At 37.1% G+C, this 10,327-nt stretch overlaps 1 protein-coding gene across 1 annotated transcript; it reads left to right on the top strand.

Moving 5' to 3' along the window:
- The first annotated feature begins 4,863 nt into the window (after positions 1-4,863).
- On the top strand, positions 4,864-10,327 carry LOC102715213. Its single transcript, XM_006655844.2, has 7 exons — positions 4,864-5,255; positions 6,688-6,745; positions 7,182-7,262; positions 7,371-7,406; positions 8,286-8,525; positions 8,624-8,762; positions 9,537-10,327. The coding sequence occupies exons 1-7, from the start codon at positions 5,056-5,058 to the stop codon at positions 10,007-10,009; spliced, it is 1,227 nt and encodes a 408-aa protein (XP_006655907.1). The 5' UTR covers positions 4,864-5,055; the 3' UTR covers positions 10,010-10,327.

Below are 10,327 nucleotides of genomic sequence, written 5' to 3'. Positions count from 1 at the left end.
GTTAAGACCTCTGATTTTCGTTTTTGTTTATGTTTATAAGTTAAACTTTAAATTTTTAATCTCAAATTTAGAGTTTAGTTTGAGGTTTCTTCACCGAAGGTTATTTTTCAGCCTTGGCTTTTAGATCGCTAAGGATACGTATATAAAATATTTATTTATAAATTATTTTTGTTTGAAAATATATCACCCCACAAGTTCATGCATGCCGCTAGTGTCAGAAGTCACTACAGTTTTTTTAATTTTTTGGATAATGTGTAATAATTTTGATAACTATTTAGGTAACTAGGCTGGAGGGATGAAAATCAGTCTGCTTACTATTCAAGCCATTCCATGTGACTTAGGCCGAGTTCGGCTGGGGGTGTTAGTTAACTTAGCCCCGACGCGAAAAACGTAGTAATAGATTAGTATATGATTAATTAATTACTAATTAGTAAAAAAATATAAAATAGATTAATATGATTTTTTTAAACAACTTTCCTATAGAAAATTTTTGTAAAAAATATACCGTTTAGCAGTTCAGGAAACGTGCACGTAGAAAACTAGACGGATAAGTTAACTAACGTCGAGGACGTCGAACGCGACGTTACGCGTTCATATTCAAAATTAGGGCGAGTTCGGCTCCCTCTCTTCCCGACATTTAGTTTCTCGTTTTTCAGCATGCATCTGCCTTTTCTTTAAAAAAATAGACAAAAAGTGAATTATAGATTATATTAATCTAATTTTAAAGTTTTTAAGTTAATATTTAATTAATAATATGGTAATCTATGGTTCACTTTTATTTAAATATATCGTTTGATTTTTTTCTTAGATAAACCAGAAGATCGCTCCATGATGCTAGTGTTGAATTATCGGATTTTCTGAACATAGCGAGGTTGCGATGCCTTGAAATTCAGAAAGTCTCTTTTGTGGATATGAATGTCCTGTGTGACGGTAGTCAGATGAAGCTTCAATTCTGAGAAGGACCCGAAATGTCACATCCCTTGATATTGTTCTTTTGTACTAATATAGCTTTTGTTTGTTTTGCCATCCGAAGATTGATGCTGATCAGGACGTGATTGGGTTTGCCCCATTAAAGATATACTACGTACTACGGACTGAATTATTGCGGCAGCTTATTTACTCCGTTATATAAATAAATTCAATAATACTCCATTCTATATTATAAGTTTTTTATCTTACTAGATTAATATGAATGCTAATATATAAAATATATTTATTAATCCATAGGCTAAATTTTCAGAGTATCAAAGCCACACACATATATCCACCGTGCCATTTGCCACCCAAATCCCAAAACACACATTAATTTCTTTAAGAAGCAATGAGGCATCTTTGTACAGTCCAATCAATTTCTTTAAGGAGACTTTCTCCTCACATTAATTAGGACTATTGTAATTATTCGTTCACAAGCACGATGGAATCCTTGAGAATATAAAAGGAGGTCATGCCTAAGAGGAATGGGGATGGATAGAGAGACTTTCGTATCGAAAAAATGAGGGGAACATCACGGGAAGCCCCGAACAAAAAAAAGGGTTCATGACCGAGAGAATTGGGTGCTCAAGCTCTCTCCCACATATATTCCACCAAAAAATCATACAAACACTGTAGGAGTAAGATTAATACCTAGAATCTACATAAATTCCTTTGTTTGTTGGACTTTTCCCGGGCATCCTTATTCTCTCTCATCTTCTACGCAACAATACACTGCATCCGCAACCCGTGGCTTCTCCGCGCTCTGTGGGCCGGATACAAAAAGAGGATCTATCAGTCTCCTTGCTCGAGGAGTTTTCCTTCGACACCTATAATCTACAGCTCTCCTGGAAAGTATAAAGTATATTTTCTTATCTAGATGAAATTAAACTTTAAGTTATAAGCTAGGAAATATAGTTTCTCTAGATTCTCACGAGATGACTAATTACTGTCTGCTTCTCGTAATATCAAGCTCTCCTTAATAAGAACTTTAGATGGATATTGAAATGGGTTATTTACTAAAAGTTAAACTTCACCCCTTGAAACCACCGTTGCAAGGGGCTAAAGAGGAAGCCTGTGGAACTTTTTTTTTTCACCACCTATGGAAAATGCAATAGACTAGTAGATGAACAATAGTGTTGAAAGTTAAAAAAACAAGGGGCAATATGTGATAAAATTTCTAAAAGGTGAAACAGGGTGAGGCCGACTTTTTCTCAGGGACAAATAAATTACTTTACTAAAATAACACTTACGTGGAATAGTCAGATAAGTCGTGAAACTTTCTAAACCACGTATGAAAAGCATATAGTAGTCGATGGGAGTCAAAAATCTCTATGCTCCACCTTGTGTTAGTGTTTTTTTGCCACCAAGTTCCTTCCTAGATTTATTAAATGAATATATTGCCAATTTTGAGTAACTAGCAAAGATAAAAAAAAACAGGTACTATTTTACCCGTTGCCTTGAAATGTAGAAAACTAAGAATAAAGTAACAGAAAAAACGTAGGAATCAAGGGACATGAATTCTCAAGATAAACTATATAAAAACTTGAAATCGGTGTTCAATTGAACCAGACACCACACACATACAAAAGATTGCAACAGACAAAGGAACGAAAACCTGAGCTCAAACTTTTGGCTATTTTTCTTCAAATCTTCACATGGTTCATTTCATGGGAATTTCAAAGAAACGAATTGGATTCAATCATTTGTTTAAAAGACTCTTAGGATTTTTTTACTGCATCATTGAATCCCCAAACTTTTTATGTTTTTTGGTACAAAACAAAGGAGTCAAAATTTTCATTGAAAATTTAAGAGTAGATTGTACTTTGCACCTGTTGGTAGACTATATCTTGTTTCACTTTGCACCAAGTTTAGCACATATTTCTCACGTTAACGAGAATATGACATAACAAGTAAAAATGAAAATACATGCTAAGCTATGTGGAAAGTCCTCCCGTGCCATATTATAAGAATTTTTAGGTTTACCTAGATTCATTAATGTATCAATGTATATGTTCTGTAGACATGTCTAGATTCATTAGCACATATGAAATGGATGGAATATATTTTATCCGACATAGACACTTTCATCATTTCGCTTCTGCTTATATTTATAAGTCAAATTTAATTTCCACACTTAAATTTAGAGTTGATTTAGGGGATTTTTTCACCGAATTTTATTTTTAGTCTTGATTTTTAAATCGCTAAGAAATACCTAGTTTTATTCAAAAATTATTTTTCTTTTATAAATATGTCATTTGATTTTTTTACAAAAAGACCAAACAATCAACCCCAAACTGAAATTTACTCATAAGTTTAATTCTAAGAATAAACAATACCTCAATCATTTGTATAAGAAGAATAATTAAACTTCTATAAAAACTATACCACTTTAAATAAAAAAACGGAGGTTAATACTGCCAAACCTCGCAAAAAGCCTTCGAGAAAGAAAAATCCACCAAACAAAAATACGGAGCAAGAAATCTATACTATTATAAAAAACGGTAACGATTCTGCCGGTATTTTTCGTCCGTCTCTGCTGACTCATCGATGACGTCAGCAGCATTAGCAGCAGCGTGAGCGATATCCTCCCGTGCGAGTGCGACAAAGCCTTGGGTCAGGAGCAGCAGCAACGTCCGCCATGGGCCGTGGGTCGCGCTCGTTCGCCGTCCTGTCAGGCCGCTTCGTGTTCGCGGCCCAGTCGTGCGTGCTCGCCGTTGGCCCACTCGCGAATAATAAAAAAGGAAGATACTACAAGTGCCGGTGCCAAGGACCGAACCCGAGTCACCAGGGTGACAGAAAAAAACTCACCACTGTACTACAACGAATGCTGTTAAACTCAAGCAGCGAACCTAGCTTCCAGTGTTTTAGACTGGTTCATCCTTCTACCCAAAAAATTTGTTGATAATTAGATAACGCTTTTTGTTGTCTGAAATTGGTATGAACGTTGCCTCTACCACCAGTTGCTAAGCATACATGTCTATTAGCATGGTTTTTAAATTGTTTTTCTATCGAATAAGATAAGTCACTCGCCTGATATCCTTTATTATACATTTTTAACTATTAAATGGTGTGTTTATGGAAAACTTTTCATATAAAAGTTTCTTAAATAAATATTTTTTCTATAATTTAATATTTGTTTTTTTAAATGAAGCATATATTACCTCTGCTATAGAAAGAGTGTATTTTTTTTACCATCTACGTTTAAGATTTGAACGTCTGTCTTATTTAAAAAAGTTTCATGATTAGTATTTTATTGTTACGTGCAAAATACACGTGCGTTGTAAAATAGATAAATGCTTTTAGTTTTATTAACTATTTTTGTATATACTCACATGGTAACAAATAATGATCCACGCCGTGTATGTAGATTTAAATGGTATTTTTTCCACTTCATGTATTGCGTATGTATTTAGTCATCCTTGTGCAAGTTGTATTTTTCTCATGTTCGTGCCATTGTTAATGCATTTTATCTACTTTGCTAAATCTAAATTCAAAATTTATGAATTTATATATTCTTATCACAACATATCTGGTCAAGGTAAGCCCATGCAAAAGTTTATTATAAGTACATACAATATTCAACCAATCAAATAAAAGCACCTTCCCAAATTAAGAAAAAGAAAGTGTCCATTTTTTTAAATCACCATTAAATCAATATTTATAATTGGTACCACTAATATTTTCAACGTTCGCTGAACATATTTAGATAGGGATGAAATTAATAAATTTTAGATTTTTTCTTAAAAAACAGCATTGTATTGAAGTTGACGCTAAATAGTTGAATTCATTAATATAGTTTTTTTACATATTCTAAAAATAAAATAAAATTACATGGTTAATGCCCGTTGCAACGCGGGGCATTTTGCTAGTAAATAAAAAAAATCCGCAACTAGCCAAACACCGAAGCGACTCCTCGCCCCGTCTCCTCCCCATTTCCTCCCCTCCCCTCTTCCGCTTCCGAGCCAAGCAACCGAGCGGAGCAGCGCGCAAACCCTTCTCCTCCTCTCCCTCCCGCCTCGATTCCGCGCTCGGGTTCCCCTCCCCCCTCCCTTCCCCTCGCCGAGGAGCGGGTTGCTGGTGGCCATGTGGCCCGGCTGCGGCGGCCGCTTCTACTGGGCGCCCGCGCCGCCGCCGTCGTCGCCGGCGGCGGCGGAGGACGTGAGGGGCATCGTGGTGGTGTTCGGTTGGGTGTGGAGCGACGAGGCGCAGCTGCGGCCGTTCGTCGAGCTCTACGCGTCGCTCGGGTGGCGCTGCCTCGTCTGCCACCCCGACCTCGTCGCGCTGTGAGTCCTTCCCTTTTTTCGCTTGTGGTAGCTGCTGCTAGCTGTTTCGTTTGGCCCGCGCTACTCGCGCGCGCTCGTGGAAGTGATCACTTGGTAGTTCCGTAACCTCTGCTGCTTCTCACGGAGTGTAATTGTAGCTGCGGTTAGGTTCAATTTTAGGGATAGGTTTGGCTTGTTTTGTGGCTGCTGAAATAATAGGGGAGGGTGGTTTAGGTCTAGTTGTATGTGATTTTTTTAAGTATCTGAAATTTATTGCTTGAAGATCTTTGGATCGATCATCTTCCTCCTTGGAGTGCTTCAACGCGGTCTTTTAGTTAGAATTGCTGCAATCTCTACCATTTTTGTGGTAGAAATAACCAGCTAACTGCAGCAACCTGTGCAATTTCTACTTTTGTTTTAGCTCAATTGCCTGATTGGACTTTGATCATGACATTACGTTTGGAGGTTTTGGTGTTAAAGTATATTCATTGGAGGATGGTGGAAGGTTTGGGTTGTTGGGTTGTGGATTTATGGTAACTGGATCTTTGTATTACCAAAGTTGCGTTTTATTTTATTGAATCCGAAAGAACATTTTGTCATTTCAATCCTTATTTTGTTAGCTTTTGACCTTCAAGGTTTTCTTGTATCTTCAGCCACAAGTTCTTAGTGTCAATATTCGTTAGTTATTAACCTTTTCCATTCTCTTTTTCCTTGTACCCTTTTGAACTAGTAATATAATATCAGCAAAAGAGAGGGAATTATCCCAGTTTCATTAACAAAAGCAGACATGCGCCAACAAAAAAAGGAAAATAATAGACTGTAGACACTGTAGACATCATCTTTGCCCACTACATAACAAGTTTACAAAACAGTACTCTATGAATGAACTATCAGCAACAACAACAACAAAAGAATTGAAACACCAACACAAACCCACATGAAGACGCCATCAACAACTCAGGCTTGTTCGAGAAATTGAGCATTACCCCAATTGCCAACCTTCTTTTTACAGAGACATGCCTTGGCATAAATGTGACTCCCCACGTTATCGGTTTTATTTCAGAGGATCTGGATCCTACATATTTCCTCAACCCGCACAACCGCCAAGATGGCTGAGATTCTTGCATTTAGATCGAGCACTCGAAGACATTTTTAAACCTTCAATCATTGATATAGTAAATCTACACACAATGGAATATATTGTGTATTGACTAATATGTGTAAATAAGTATTTAATATCATATGGTGCTAAGGATAGTGGTTTTTATCAGCATCATTTAATTCACTGGAGGAGTGAGTAACATTATTCAATAGGGTGATTATGGCCTTTTTATCCCGAATGAGATATAACCAGGGTCTTATACTTGAAGAGTTCAAGTGTAGAATTTCAGGTGATCCCTTTGCGATCTTATTCTATGACCGTATTAATTATTTCCTATTTTCCTTTATGCAGGTATCTGTCTGAGAAAGCTGCATCACTGGCATCTGGTGTTATCAGTGAGTTAGTGAAGGTTAGTACTTCATTGTCTTGGCATACACAACAAATACTGCGTTACACAGCGTGCACTGATAGCTTTGTTGCTCAAAGTGTGAAACATTAAAATGTATGCTGCTTCCTGTTTTGGCAATCAGTGATACTGTAAAGAAATTCCCCGTGTGAGCGCTGTTGAGTGTTGTGCCCTACACAGCTATACTTGGGAAATATCTCAGTTTGATTTCTTGTTTGGTCTTTGTCTGTTATATACCCATTAAATCCATAGCTGTAATGTGAAGTTCATGTGTGCATGCCTTCATAATATTATTACTGATGAGGAACTGAATTATTTGCAGCTTTCATATGGTAAAACACTAATACATCTTGAAAATGTGTCAAACCTACCAGGAAATATGATTATTCTTGTTTTTTTTACAATCTTTCTGGAATTACATGATATGCTGTTGTTTCAGGAATTTAAAGTAAAGCCATTGCCGATCGTGCTTGCTTCCTTTTCTGGTGGTTCAAAGGGATGCATGTATAAGGTTATTCAGGTGCTAGCTTGACCACTATTTCTTTTAACTATCTGATCCTAACAATATCTATGCTTTCATTTTATTCTTTTCACAGTTGAAATGACTGATTTTGCTTGTCTGTTCCAGTTACTTGATGGAAACTGTGAAGGAGATGCAACCATGGTATGCTCTTTCTTTTATGCCTTTTTCCCCTAAGAGGAGCACTTGCATTTCTATTCAACTATGATAATGAAAACTTGCTAAGAAAATCCTAGTAATTGGGTCCGGCTTTCTTTGGTGGTGTTTAGTTGCTAAAACTTTTTAGGAAAAACATCACATCAAACGTTTGACCGGATGTCGGAAGGGGTTTTTGGATACAAATGAAAAAAATGAATTTCACGGCTAGCCTAGAAACCGCGAGACGAATCTTTTGAGCCTAATTAATTCGTCATTAGTACATGTTGGTTACTGTAGCACTTATGGCTAATCATAGACTAATTAGGCTCAAAAGATTCGTCTCAAGATTTCTTCCATAATTGTGCAATTAGTTTTTTGGTTCATCTATGTTTAATGCTTTATTTAGATGTCTAAAAATTCGATGTGATGTTTTTGGAAAAAAATTTTGGGAATTAAACAAGGCCTTTATATACTCCAGTTTTATGTCGTATTGTAGTGACAGCCTTTTGTTTATTTAATCTAATCAAACATATTACTGGTAATTTTGTTGTGGTAGGAGATTCCTTCCTTAAAATGTTCACCTTTCCAAAACATCAACTCATGATCATTAAATGTTCAATTTGTATCTGAAATGTGCAGTTTGTATCAGTATTTTCGTCCATGATGTGACTTATATGCTTTTTAAAAGTCCCTCGTCATCATTGTATGTGTCGGTACTTAGTGTTGCCATTATGTTGTTGCTTCACTTACTTTTGGTTGCATGGTTTGCGTGCATTTGATCTATTTCATTTTGTCATTCCTTGTCAGCATATGTATGCTATACTGTTTGTGTTGTGGATACTTGCTATTTGGACAGAAGCTTTGACACAATTTTTCATCATGCAGAAGGACTATAGGTTGGTGAGAAACTGTATCTGTGGGCAAATCTATGACTCTGGGCCAGTAGATTTCTACAGTGATGTGGGTACCCAGTTTCTCCAAAATACTATAACTGGCAACTCGTCTCGACCATCCATGTTACTTTCATGGATGACAAAAGCCCTTGCATCTGGAATTGATACACTCTTCCCAAGCAGAATTGAAGCTCAGCGTGCGGAGTACTGGCACACACTATATTCATCAGCAGTAAGTCCAGATTTTTCCTATGCAATAGTGTGATTGTTGCATTCCTCTCACTGTCTCTGGTCACAACTGTATCAACTATTTTCATTGACTGTTTGCAGGGGCTGGGTCCTGTTCTTATGCTTTGCTCAGAAGATGATGATCTTGCCCCATGTCATGTTGTCTGTGGTTTTGCCAGGCGTCTGGTTGAACTGGGCACTGATGTTAAAGTTATCAAGTGGAGTGATTCCCCTCATGTTGGTATGTTCTTATTTTATGGTCATATCCAGTTATATTAGGCGGAATCTCTGATTACGAAGATTGTAAATATATCACTCTGTTTAAGAACATAACAGCTTGGACATTCAGTAATCAATACGTGACTGAGTGACTAACCGTCACTTCAATTTTCATGATAAGTATGATGGCACTATTTTGACATGATAAATCTGAAATTCTAAGTATCCTTTGTCTCTGACACCAACCTGGTGACATTACAAACTTACAGCTAGAGAATTGACAGCCTGCACAATTTCTGGAAGGACATGTATTTCTTAACGGGGATAGTAGGAATATGGATTTTGCATGATAATTCTTGCAGGTAGCATTCCAGGACAGGCATTAATCTGATATTGCATTGTCAATGTAATCAACTGACTGATTTGATGATGGATACCTTTAAGCTCATCTCCTGGAGTAATTCACAACTGAAGATGATGAATTAATCATTTCCATTATCTTACTAGTTCAACATCCTTTCCCATGTATGCTGTTGACTTGATAATATTTTGATATATTAATTAATCAAAGAAGACATTTTAAGCTCAGCTATCCAATACAGTGTTGCATGTTTATATTCCTAGATATGAGGATGATTATACTTTAATCTCAGGGTTGACATTGCAACCCCCATATAGTCTACAGTTATTTGTGGATGCATCATAATCTACTTAAAGCCTTGAAATTTCTTCTCTGCTATTATTTATCATCTCAAATTTAATTGGCTATCAGATAACCTCTCTTGATAATATGCAGGCCATTACATGTTGCATGAAGCTGAATACAGGAGTGCTGTAAATGGTACTCTGGGAAAAGCTCTCGTAACCTTTTGCCACAGAAGCCAGCGGAATGCAACAAGTGATCAGGAGTACAAGATAGCACACTCTGTGTGCAGTCTACACAAAGTGGCCGCTAATTCTAATGAGAGCCTGAGAAGGGTAGCCAACAGCCCTAGTGACCACTTCTTCTTGCCAAGTTCGAAGGACCAGAATGAATCTAGGGATCCAGATTCTTTGATTGATGAACAGAGGCGACAACTATCCTGTCCACCCAGCATGGAGCCTCAAGGAGTCCTTGGCCAAATTCTGTTTGATGTTTGTGTTCCAAAGAATGTTGAAGGATGGGACATCAAACCAACTGTATCCCCAAACGGGCGGCCAACATTGGCTTCTGCTCGGCAACTCGGTCCGTTCAATCCCATCAAGTATTTTCGACGTTCAAGACTATAGCTTGTCTGCTGCAATTGAGAGTTTTGTGTACATATCGGAGGCAGGGTGTCTAATATTACTCTGATCAAGCTTTCACCTATGTAAGTTTCCTTGAGATTTCACTTATTTATAATTTCTTTTGTACACCGTTGACTGTACATATGATGTGTATAGTGTATATAAACTAGTTGATATGGTAGAAGGGGCCATCTAGGTTTGCTGGCAAGTACACACTTAACAGTATATATAGGCAAGGGAGTGCGCTATTATGGCCCTTAAGTTTTCTATTTTTGTGTCCCAAAGTCATGATCTAATCTAATTGTGAGAACTGTTTCTCTT

The sequence above is a fragment of the Oryza brachyantha genome, chromosome 6 (genome assembly GCF_000231095.2).
Source record: "Oryza brachyantha chromosome 6, ObraRS2, whole genome shotgun sequence".
Classification (NCBI taxonomy): domain Eukaryota; kingdom Viridiplantae; phylum Streptophyta; class Magnoliopsida; order Poales; family Poaceae; genus Oryza; species Oryza brachyantha.
Note: the sequence above shows the minus strand (reverse complement) of the source record. Positions and strands in the feature narration are given on the sequence as shown.

Coding starts and splice junctions, on each gene's coding strand:
- LOC102715213 (XM_006655844.2), top strand. CDS start 5,056: ATGTGGCCCGGCTGCGGCGGCCGCTTCTACTGGGCGCCCGCGCCGCCG. Junction 7,407..8,285: donor GTGAAGGAGATGCAACCATG/GTATGCTCTTTC, acceptor TTCATCATGCAG/AAGGACTATAGGTTGGTGAG. Junction 8,526..8,623: donor ACACACTATATTCATCAGCA/GTAAGTCCAGAT, acceptor GACTGTTTGCAG/GGGCTGGGTCCTGTTCTTAT.